Here is a 12,343-nt window from a genome sequence, read left to right on the forward strand (position 1 = left end):
AGATTCAAGCAGCAAAGTTAGAGCCATGCAGTTTGTTAAAGGGTTTAAATTAATGAGTCTTTTTACCCCCAACTAAATACAATGAAAACCTCCCTGCTATGGCACCATTGCCCCGAAGGATGGTATTCTTGGGGGGCCTTCTAGTGGCCCTACTTTGTTTGAGGATGTAGAGCCATGTAATAGGGGATGGAGCCCCTGGAAAGATTTTACTCCCAGCTTTGAACAATACAGGGGAGAGAACTGAGCTCCTTCTCCAAGCATCTCTTGGTTTCCTGCCCTGATTAGCATTATAGATGTCAACTGAATTTTCAGACATGCTAAAAGAACAGGAATCTGGTCACTGCTGTGAGGGGATGGCTCCATTTAATTAACTCAGTTGACAGTGTGGGAAAAGAGAAAACTGGAAAAGCCAAAATAAGCCCTCCTTTTAACAGCTGGCAGGTTCTTAAGGGAACATAAAACCTCTCCCTTTAGCAGACCATAAGATAGAGGCACTGTCAGCAAAGATTGCCTCATTTGTGTTTTTAATAATTTTCAAAAGGATTACTGAAATAATGTTTAGCATAAAACTTTGGGAAATGGGGGAGAAAAGCAAAATGAAAATCCTTTGTAATCTTTTTTAAACATTTAAAATTTGGCATCTGTATTTTTTGCTGTCGTTATATGCCTTGAACAGCTTTCCAGGTCATTAAATAACATTTTTTTTAAAAGATTTTATTCATTTATTTGAGAGAGAGAAAAGAGCATAAGCAGGGGAAGTGGTAGAGGGAGAGTGAGAAGCAGGCTCTCTGCTGAGCCGGGAGCCTGATGCAGGGCTCGATCCCAGGACCCTGAGATCATGGCCAGAGCCGAAGGCAGATACTTAACTGACTGAGCTACCTAGGCACCCCAAAATAACATTATTTTTAATGGCTTTTTCAATAACCCGTTATATCATTGAACTATACCAGCCAGTGCCCCGAGAGGTTCGAGAGTTATATTTTTTATTTTTATTTTTTTTAAACTATGATGAAATAATATAATAAGCCATTCTGGTTTCCCAGGATAAACCCCTGAAAGGGAAACTCTTCTGCCTAGGAGATACAGGACTTCATGGCTTTTGCCATCTATTGGCAAGTTCTCCTCTACCAGCTTTGAGTATCCATATACCTTATCATAATTTCATGTGCTTACCTTTGACAGTTGAAAAAGCAAAAACTGGGGCACCTGGGTGGCTCAGTCATTAAGTGTCTTTGGCTCAGGTCATGATCCCAGGATCCTGGAATCAAGCCCCCACATCGGGCTCCTTGCTTAGCTGGAGAGCATGCTTCTCACTCTCCCACTCCCCTAGCTTGTGTTCCCTCTCTCGCTGTCTCTCTCTTCAAATAAATAAATAAAATCTTAAAAAAAAAAAAATTAAATAACCTCTTAAAAAGAAAAAGAAAAAGAAAGTAAAAGCAAAAAACTTTGAGTAAAGATGAATGGTTTTTTATATGTATGTATGTGTGTATGTTTGTATGTATGTATGTATGTATGTGACCTGCTTTTGGACAGTTTTTACCTCTAGGAGTTAAAACTCACTAGAGAGGCAAGGAAGCACAATATTTTGACCTTGCCATATTTCACTGATCCCAAAATGCACATTTTCCCACATTTTAACATCCTCAAATTTGGGATACAGCTTACAGTTGATTAATTAGCAGCATTTTCTTCTTCATGGTACATTAAAATATTAGATCAGCTGCAGAAAAAGCAAGGAGGACGAATGTGTTAATACATAGCTACAGATGCAGATTTAATACAGTGACATAATTAACCCTGAGACACTAAGCAGAACCCTGGCCGGGGTGCACACCCTCACCCTAACAATGTTCCACTTTATCCACTAGGAGACACAGTGGGATTTCTGTTAGACTTGAATGAAAAGCAAATGATCTTCTTTTTAAATGGCAACCAGCTGCCTCCTGAGAAGCAAGTTTTTTCATCTACTGTGTAAGTAGCTTTCCTCAGTCAAAATTTGGTAGATTCATGGAATTCACTTTTCTCCAGAAGAAGACTTTTTCTATTTATGTGGTCAGTTGTGATGAGAAATCATTTTATTTCGAGTCATTGAGGGCCCATTTGATCATACCTGCATCTGTCTTGAAGTTTGATATAGGAAGATGAGGGCAGGATATTGTCAGGGTCACAGTGCTGTCTAGGTTAGTAAACAGAATCTGTTACCCTTCTTTTCTGCTAGGGTACATCTCAAAGCCACTTTGTGTATGAACTTTATTCTGTTTTCATGAATTCTCTTGACCTCTGTCCTTGTTTTTATTTGTAGGTCTGGATTTTTTGCTGCAGCTAGTTTCATGTCATATCAACAATGTGAGTTCAATTTTGGAGCAAAACCATTCAAATATCCACCATCTATGAAATTTAGCACTTTTAATGACTACGCCTTCCTCACAGCTGAAGAGAAAATCATTTTGCCAAGGTAAGGAAACTGCTTAGGCTGTCTCCAGACTTTCACGTGCCTCTCATGGGAAGCTGAAACAGCAGTTCCTTGAGAGACTTTTTTCAGCTTTTTATAAATAATTTTGAAAACTTGAGTAAAGTGGATGACCTCCTAGGAAATAAAAGTTACTCAAAGTAATCTTGGAAGAATTATAAACAAACCAGTTATTATTATAAAATTAATTGAAACAAAGTAAGGGGTAAGTCCCCAAAAATACCAGATCCGGCTGGTTTCATAGGAGATTTTCACCAAATTTTTAAGTAACAGATAAATTACTATTTAAAAGGTTACAGAACCCTCCGGGCACCTGCATGGCCCAGTTGATTAAGCGGCTTCCTTTGCCTCAAGTCATGATCCCATGGTCCTGGGATTGAGCCCCATAACAGGCTCCCTGATCAGTGGGGAATAATGCTTCCCTCTCTCACTCTCCCTCTGTGGTAGGTCTCTCTCTAGTAAATGAATTTTTTAGAAAATGTTGCACAATCATTTGCTCCTCACAATTCAGTTGCTCCTCACAATCTCAGGCGAGCAGTTCCTCCTGCCCCCCTGCTTTAATAAATTCACCTTTTTGCACCAGAAAAAAGAAAAAAAGTTACAGAACCCAGAAAGAAAGAGCACTTCCAAATAATTTTTATGAGCTAAATAACATCGGTATAAAAACCAGACAATATAACACATGCACATACACAAAAAAGCCTCTCCAACTAACTTTATCTGAATGTCAGTAAAAAATCCTAAATATCAGGAAATCAAGTACATCCTTTAATGTGCTTTTAACTTTGTGATTTAATGAAACATATTTCTTTTTGGGTTTAGCCACATGGCAAAGATGCTGACACTGTTTTATAGTCCTTAGGACAGTGAATTTTACCCGTCATGGGTAAAATTTCATAGCCCTTCTTTGCCAGAAACTGTGATTGGCATTAATTATCTCCTTGGATGAATACCTGCTTTTCTCCCTTAGGAGATGACATGATCTTTTCCTTAAGCTGGGAAAGACTCCAGCAGCTTGCTGGCAGTGACCTCAACTTGAAGCTTGTTTCACGATATGAGCCAAAGGTTATCATTTTTTAACAGAGCTGCTTTCTGGGCCTGTGTGAGGAAGAGAGTTCCTGCTACTAATGCCACACATGTTATATCATTGACAGAGATTGCTTCAGCACTCACAGAGATCACAAAGGCCATGGTGTAGCCAGGGTTGGGCCGCCATGCCCCTGAAGGTATCTTTAACATACTGTTATAATCCTCACTCCTGTTTTGTCTGAAAAAGCAGGTCTGTAAACAGCCCTTCTGGGCTGTGCTTCACCTTGGACTCAGTGTCTCAAGGCTGAAAAGCAGGTCAGCAGTTTCCAGATGAACCAGAAAATGTCACATGGTGACCCAGCAGCATTGCCTGTGATAGTGGAACCTCTATAATATTGAAGGAACAGAAGGGCCACTTACATACCAGCTCAGGGACCAGAGGGTCATTCCTGGAACTCCCCTTCAACTTGTGTTGGTCCTGACAGAGATTCTGAACTTTAAACTCTTCTTGGTGATGGTCTAAATACCTCACTTGTTTGTCATACCTTGTTCTTTTTTTTTTTTTTTTTGCTTAGCCTGTCTGCTTGGATGTAGCCCAGCAATTGGCCTGCCTTGTGACGTACACCCTGAGAGGGGAGGGCAGGCCCCAGCAGTTCCACTGGAGGCTGGCCTCAGTTCACACTGCTCCAGCATTTAGGGAACCGCCCCTGTAGAATTAAACTTTGCAAAGATCAGATGGCAATAGGCGTCACCCATTAAAAAGTCTCCTAATTTTATGGGCAGTTTCTCCGTAGTATCGTAGTTCTCTGTCAGCTTGGCCCCAGGTGCAGCCTGCCCCGAGCGAGAGGCAAGCTGCAGTTGAGGGCGAGCTTACTTCGCCCTACTCTGACAGTGACACCAACATGGGAGTCAGGGGAGACTGAATGAGGGGTCTCCTCCAGGCCGCAGGAGCCGCCTGCTGCTACCTTACACCCTTTTAACGTTCCAGTTGCCCCACATTACGTGTTGTGACATTAGATGTGGATGTGCCTGAGACCATTTGCTGTGCCATTAATATCTTCAGCCTATGCTCCAGAAGCTTCTCTTCAGCTTGTATTCGTTTACTCATTGGAATATATTCCTTTCTGGTTTCCTGGCAGATCAAGGCCCTGTGACTATCTGGAATCTTGTAAATTGTTCTATATTGTATGTACTCTCTTTCTCTCATGCTTTTCCTTCATTTATTCTTTTTCCCCGCTTCTTAACCTTTTTGTTATATGAAACTTCAAATACCCACAAAAGAAAACAAGAAGAGCACAGTGAAGCACCATACCCCCACTTTTCAGCAACAATAGTCATCCACTCACACCAGGATGTAGGAGACCTGCAAGCTTCCTTCATCTGTTACTAACTCCATTGCCATTCCAGGTTCCCTGCCGGAATCCCAAAGTGTCTTTGACACCTTACTTTCTGCTATTCCTACGTCCTGTCCTGGGAGCTGTGCCTTCAGAATACATCACAAATCCAACTGCTGCTTATCACCTTCACTGCTGCCACTATAGTCCAAGCTGCCATCCTTTCCCACCTGGATTATTTTTTCCCTGCCCTTTAGCTGGTTTCCTTTTCCTGCCTGGGCCCCCTTCAATCTATTCAACACAGCCTCCAGAAGGATTTTGTTACAGCTTAGATCAGATCATGCTCTTCCCTGCTCAGAAGACTCGAGTGACTTCTCATTTCACTTAAGATGAAAGCTTAAATCCTTACAGTGATCTAGGAGGCTGTATGCAATTTGTCCTGTCCTCTCTCTTATTACTTCTCTGATTTTATCTCCTACCCTCTCCCATTTGTTCATGTTCCTTATTCAGCCACCCAGGCCTCCTTGCTGTTCCTGAAACATACCAGATCTATTATAGCCTCAGGGCCTTTGGCACTTGTTCTTCTTGCTTCTAGAATGGGCCAGTGTTTGTTGTCCAACACCAGCAAGCAATTAGCTCTATTCTGACACCCTCTACCTGGAGATAGTGTCATATCCCACTGGTTAAGTGCTCAGTCCTACAAGGCTGCCCTCTGCAGATTTTACAGATTTTACAGTTCAGATTTTACAGTGCTTCTGACTATGTCTAAATTGGAGGTTCCCATGATTCCCTCATTAGGTTTGATTAATTTGCTAGAGTGGCTCACAGAACTTGGGAAAACAGTTTACTTACTAGTTTACAATAAAAGACTATAATAAAGAACAGATGGAAGCATGCAGAGGCAAGGCATGTGGGAAGGGGCAAGGAGCTTCCATGTTCTTTGAATGGACCATTCTCCCGAAAGCTCCACATGTTCACCAATCCTGAAGATTTTCAAACCCTCCCCTTTTGGTTTTTTATGGTGGCTTCATTATGAAGATGAGATTGTTGAGAACATTGGTTATTAGTGATTGAACTCAATCTCCAACCCCTCTGCCCTCCTGGGAGGTGGGGGGAGGAGTGAAATTAGGAATGAACCAACCCACTAATTACAAGGCTGGTTCCCTTGACAACCAGCCCAAAACCTAGGTTAACTAGGGGCTTTTTAAAGGTGGCTGATTAACATAACAAAAGAACTGTGTTGCTCTTGTCTGGGGAAATTTCCAGGGTTTTAGGACCTCTGTGCCAGGAACCCAGATGAAGACCAAATATATATTTATTGTAAGTCACAATATCACAAATGGTGTCTCTCCAGATATCCACAGGTTTCATTCCCTCACACCCTTCCTGTCTTAAATGTCACCTTCCGTGGCATTTTAAATACGTGGCCGTATTTAAAATGGTATCTCCCTGCTCCTCCTGTACAAACTACCTTATCCTTCTCCCTGCTTTTTGTTCATACTGCTCATCAGCACTTAAAATTCTGTGTTTTACCCTTTCACCTAGTTTCTTTTCTTTTTTTTTTTTAAAGATTTTATTTATTTATTTATTTGACAGAGAGAGATTACAAGTAGGCAGAGAGAGAGAGGAGGAAGCAGGCTCCCTGCTGAGCAGAGAGCCCGATGCGGGACTCGATCCCAGGACCCTGAGATCATGACCTGAGCCAAAGGCAGCGGCTTAACCCACTGAGCCACCCAGGCGCCCCATCACCTAGTTTCTTTCTAGTCTTCCTTCACTGGAGTGTAAGCTCTCTGAAGGCAGGGATATGTTCTTAGTCCTCTCTTCACTGCTGCATCTCCAGGCTTTGTCCCAAGGTGAACAGAGTGAATGTTTCATGTTTCTTTCACCCAGGCCTCAGGGTTGTACCTTCAGCAAAGCAGTTCTGCTTTTCCACATCAAATGGAGTCAAAGTGTGATGCAAGGATTCTAACCGTCTAGTCAGAAGAGTCTGCGCTAGACTAGCAATAAACACCTTGAAATTGTTTTGTTTTTAAAGATTTTATTTATTTGTCAGAGAGAAAGCATGAGAGCACAAGCAGGGGGATGGCAGGCAGAAGGACAAGCAGATTCCCTGCTGATGTGGGATCCCAGGAGCCTGAGATCACTACATGAGCCAAAGGCAGATGCTTACCCGCTTAACCAACAGAGCCACCCAGGCATCTCAACACCTTGAAATTGTATAAGAACTTGTGTATGTGTATTTTCTTGGAAAAGTCTCCACTGCTTTTCATCAAACTCTTAGAGCTGTAGGACTTAAAAGTGAAAATTTGCTGGTAAAATAAAACTGTACTAGCCTGAGAATCAAAAGATTTGAATTTGAGTCCTGAATCTTTTTCCCATGTGTGTGACCTTATGCAAATCATTTCCATGAACTATGCCTTTGTCTGTAAAATGGGAATGACCCTGCCTCTGTTGTTCTGTACTGTAGAAAATTACTGTAAGGTTGAAATGAGATGCGTGTATGAGAAACTTACTGGACAAAGCTTAAGGAATACGTAGTATACTTCACATGAACAGAGTATTTTCAAAGCATTTAATATGCATCACTGCTAACAGGTCCATGTATTTGTTGACCAGATAAGTTTCAAACTATATTCTCTACTCAGGCACAGGCGTCTTGCTTTGTTGAAGCAAGTCAGTATCCGGGAAAACTGCTGCTCTCTGTGTTGTGATGAAGTAGCAGACACACAACTGAAGCCATGTGGACACAGGTGAGAGGGTTTGGTCATTTCTTTTGTGTATTACATTAGGCAAAATTTCATCTTATTCTAGAAATGCTTTTATAGTTGTTGGGGAAGAAGGAATTTGGTGCTGTCCAGGGTTCCTCAAATTGGAGTCAGAATTAAATTTATAGGATACAGATTAACAGGAGAAAATAAAATTTAGTTTTGTATGTATGGGGAATCCACACAGACACAAACCTCAGAGACAAGCAAAATGAGGTATATATGTCTTCATAAACTAAGGGAAGGGTAGTGGTTTGGGAGTAAAAAGGGGAGGAAAGCCATTAGCAGGAAGGTGAGAGGGGATGTTTGGAAAACAAAGGTTGCCCAGTTATGCAGGTAAGTTTCTTAGTGTGCTAATAACTGGTAACAGGTCCTCTGTTTAAATTATTTTTAGGCAGTTGCAGGGAGGTCAGAGTCTCTCGGACCTTGACTGTTTTCAGCTCAAAGTAATCTGCATGTCTTTGTGGCCCATCCTGGGGCTGTCTGCCCTTGGACCCTGCACAGTGTTTCTAGTTCCTTAGCTGTTCATTAAAGTTGATTATATACAAAGTGGGCTGAATCAGAAGTTAGTTTGCCAGGTAGTGAATGGCTGTCTTCTAGAAAGTACCTGAAGCTGCTTGATGAAAGGCCTCTGTTATTATTTTGTTTACTCAGTACTGTTTTTTAATACAGTTTTCACCTCACAAAATGTAAATGCTTTAATACTATTTATGAGCCTCTTGGGAAATCCCTTTTAGTTTTATTTTTATAGCCGCCTTATGTACAATTTACCCTCCTAACCATTAAGAAGGCAGTGCCTCCCTCCCATCTAACCAAGTTTCAGCTATATGAGAGGAACCAGAGGGCAACCTGGATCCTACAGAAGAGTGTCCAAACACCAGCAAGAGCAACAAGTACAGTGGCCCCCAAGAAGGCCTCCTGGCTGAAGCTGGAAATGGGAAGAGGAGCTCGGCAGTGTGCTGGCCCTGACTTGGTCCATGTGGGCTGACTGGATGAGCCGTACTCAGGCTGATGTTCTGGACCAACTCCCTATAACTCCTCATATCCCTTATTCTACCCTGCTCTCCCCCGCAACCTTTTACATTTGATAGAGCTTTAACCACTGGGTCTCCTGGGGGTCCAGAGCCTGCAGGGATGGACCCCAGTTTGTCACCTCAAGATGTGGCTCAACCTGGGCCTTTGACTCTGCCCTGCTGATTTTTGCCATGCACGGTTAGCTAATTGGCTGTTAAGGGAAGTGCAGGCAGTGTATCTCATGTCCCCCTTCGCTGTACCAGTTTCGCTTCTGAAAAAAAGGCACAGTGACTCCAGCTGTGGCTGTTCCTTGGCAGCAACTCTATAGCCCAGAATTCTCAGTTAAGCACCTTTGAAGGTTTCAGTCATTAGAGCGACAGGCAGATGCAAAGTTTAAAGAATGGTATCTCAGCACCCTTTTTGATCTTTGTTTCTGGGAGGTTGTTAAGGTCCCAAAGAGCAGTATCTGGTCTTACTCATCTTTGAGCTTTCTGGCCCTTCTCAGTGGTTTTGCACACAATAAATGCTCAGGAATGGGGGCCAAAATCTAAAAAATTAGAACCAGGTATTTTAAGTATGAGCAGTCTCCATAACAGATAAATAGAAGAGGAAACTTAAAGAGTTGTAAGAGAATTTAGCTCAACTTTCAGCAGCAACAACAATTTTTTTTTTTAAAGATTTTATTTATTTGACAGAGAGAAACCACAAGTAGATGGAGAGGCAGGCAGAGAGAGAGAGAGAGAGGGAAGCAGGCTCCCCGCTGAGCAGAGAGCCTGATGCGGGACTCGATCCCAGGACCCTGAGATCATGACCTGAGCCAAAGGCAGCGGCTTAACCCACTGAGCCACCCAGGCGCCCCTAGCAACAACAATTTTAATTAAAGTGGGGGAGGAGGCAAAAGGAAATCTGGATAAATTGAATGACTCAAGCTGACCCTGAGAAGAGATGGACAATCTAAGTATTCCTGTTGCCATAGAAAAAATTGAGATGATTATCAAAGCTACATTTGCACTTGCACTGTTTGCTCTCCGCGCCCCCCCACCATCCCCAGCAAAAATACTAAGACCAGATGGTTTCAGATGAATTCTTTCAGACTTTCTGGGAATAGATAGATTCTATATAAACTTCTCCAGACCAGGGCCGCCTGGCTGGCTCAGTTGGTGGAGCATGTAACTTTTGATCTTGGGGTTGTATAGAGATTACTTAAGTGAGTAAATAAAAACTTTAGGGGGGAAAAAAAAGGCTAAGAATACATACCAAGAGATATGTGGTGCCTACAAGAAGAAAACTTGTAAGCTACTAAAGAATGCAATATGAGGCTTGAATAAATGGGTCTGTTCTTAGAAGACCCTCTCAGTGCTGTAAAGGTGATAATTTTCCCTAAACCAACTTAATTTGGCTCAGCCTTTTTTTCCCCTAGAAATAGAAATGCTAATTTAAAAGTTTATGTGATAGGGGCGCCTGGGTGGCTCAGTGGGTTAAAGCCTCTGCCTTCAGCTCAGGTCATGGTCTCAGGGTCCTGGGATCTAGCCCCACATCGGACTCTCTGCTCAGCAGGGAACCTGCTTCCTCCTCTCTGCCTACTTGTAATCTCTATCAAATAAATAAATAAAAATCTTAAAAAATAATAAAAGTTTATGTGATTTAAGGCAAGAAAATTCTGAAAGAGTAGAGTTATGGAGGGAAACGCACCCCTGCCTACCACATCTTAAGATATATTAAAATAAAGGCTTATAGTTTACTCTCAGTATATGAAAAGAATGACAGAACATTGGAACAGAATAGAAACCCAGAAATGGAACTAACTACATACAAATGAAAATTTAACATATAAAGGCCTTGTGTCAGTTCTGCAGTGCAAAACGGACTGTTTAATATTGGGATAAATGGCTAGCTGTCTGGGAAACTAAGTTGTGTCTCTACCCATATATACACATCTGTAAGTTTTTGCTGTGTATGTACAAACTTTCTGGAAGAATGTACTTGAATTTTTTACTTATTCCTCAGAAGAGGAAGATGGGGACTCAGAAATGGGAGGGAGACTCATTGTTGGTTTATATATTTAGTTCCTTTTTTAACCATGTGTAATGATTACCCTTTAACTGAACGAACTTGTTAATATTTCAGATTGAGTAGGCACATTGTCGGTTTGCCTTTTGGAAGCACTAACCTAACCAGCACTTGTGTCTTTCTCCTCAGTGACCTGTGTATGGATTGTGCCTTGCAACTGGAGACCTGCCCGTTGTGTCGTAAGGAAATAGTGTCTAGAGTCAGACAGATTTCTCATATTTCATGACACACGTGAAGAGGCATCATGGACTTATTTCTACTCAATTCCAGCCAATGTTGAAGAGAAAAACAAAAAAAAACTCTAATCAGTTGTGCGCACATTGAAACTTATAGCCATGGCCAGATTTTATGCTAAAAATGGTAGTTTGTCAAAGACAAAATTCTCTTAGAATCTAACCCAACTTGCCAACCCTGAGAAATTCCTGTTAAAGCCAAGGAAAGCTGAGTGCTAACAGCTAGGCCTGTGGTCCTTCCATCAAAAACCATAGGAGACCGTGCCCTCCCAAGTGCTGAAACCACACTGGAATTCTCCATGTTGGGTGCATTTGATTGTTTAACAGAATGTTTTGTCTCATTCTAAAGTTTTTATTTGGGGCAGAAGTCATTATGGAGAAGTAAATGACAGCATTTCTGGGTTAAGCATAACTCCCGGTTGGTCAGAGAGACAGTGGTATGTTAATGGTGGATATTGCACTGCAAGACTTGAATCTATAAACTAGAACCACACAGGTCAATTCTACAAGCAACATGGAGGGCCTGAAAGAAGGTGCACAGACTGTGGAAAAAAACCCCAATTTTTGATATTTCTGTGATTCCAAAGAACATTGTAGTTTTTTTTTTTTTAACTGCAGAAAACTGGTGGTATTTTCACATTCATGGTGTTTCTATCCAGTTTCAGTACCCGCATTTTCTGAGGAAAAAAATGTTTTAACAATACAGGAGGAATTCTTAAATTAATTGCAATGTTAGACTGGAGCAAATTTGGTATTTAGGGTATTTGTAAGGTACCATCAAATCAGGTTTTTTGTTTTTTGTTAAAAATTTTTTTTAATCAGTATTGTTTTTGGAAGTAATATACTTTGAAACTCTTGAACTAACAGTCTCAAAAACTCTTAGAGGACAGTCTGAGAGCGTGTATTTCTATTGTTTTAAATAAATACATGTTTTTGAATAGTAAATTCAATCATGGATTGCTGACTATGTCTTCATCAAAAGTGTTAATCCCTCTCAGGGTCTCTGGTGAAGACCTTCAAGAGTTTGGTTTTTTCTCCCAGAAAATTGGAAGGTAGAATTGTAAATTCATAGAACTTATTTTATAATGGTGTACCTCAGCAGCTGCCTTTCAATTTATGCCAAGTCCTTACTGAGTTTATACTTGAATAGTAAATATGTCTTCTGAGTTTCACAGTGTCTTAAACTCAATGCACATTTTTATTTTCTTCCTTTCCCACCCTTTCTTGTTTGTAATTCATTAAACTGTCCTATTATAGAGCTGATTTCCTTCCTGGCCGTACTTGTTGGGGTGCTGGATTTTTTTCCATGTCTTTAGTCTTCCGTAAATTCAAATATATATATATATATATATATATATATATATATATATATATATATATATTCCCTTCTTTAGCTTGTGGTGAATACAGTAATTTGCATTGAAGAAA

The 12,343-nt window shown here is 41.1% G+C and overlaps 1 protein-coding gene across 2 annotated transcripts in view; it reads left to right on the top strand.

Annotated features, from left to right (window-relative positions):
• Positions 1 to 12,178, top strand: part of RSPRY1 (ring finger and SPRY domain containing 1) — a 46,187-nt gene extending 34,009 nt beyond the window's left edge. For both annotated transcript variants that reach the window (XM_059382547.1, XM_059382548.1), the window contains exons 12-15: positions 1,869 to 1,971; positions 2,303 to 2,455; positions 7,479 to 7,583; positions 10,812 to 12,178. In XM_059382547.1, the coding sequence (XP_059238530.1) occupies positions 1,869 to 1,971; positions 2,303 to 2,455; positions 7,479 to 7,583; positions 10,812 to 10,908 (458 nt within the window). In that variant the 3' untranslated portion in view covers positions 10,909 to 12,178. The remainder of the gene's footprint in view (positions 1 to 1,868; positions 1,972 to 2,302; positions 2,456 to 7,478; positions 7,584 to 10,811) is intronic.
• Positions 12,179 to 12,343: the final 165 nt, after the last annotated feature.

Source organism: Mustela nigripes, chromosome 17 (genome assembly GCF_022355385.1).
Source record: "Mustela nigripes isolate SB6536 chromosome 17, MUSNIG.SB6536, whole genome shotgun sequence".
In the NCBI taxonomy this organism is placed as follows: domain Eukaryota; kingdom Metazoa; phylum Chordata; class Mammalia; order Carnivora; family Mustelidae; genus Mustela; species Mustela nigripes.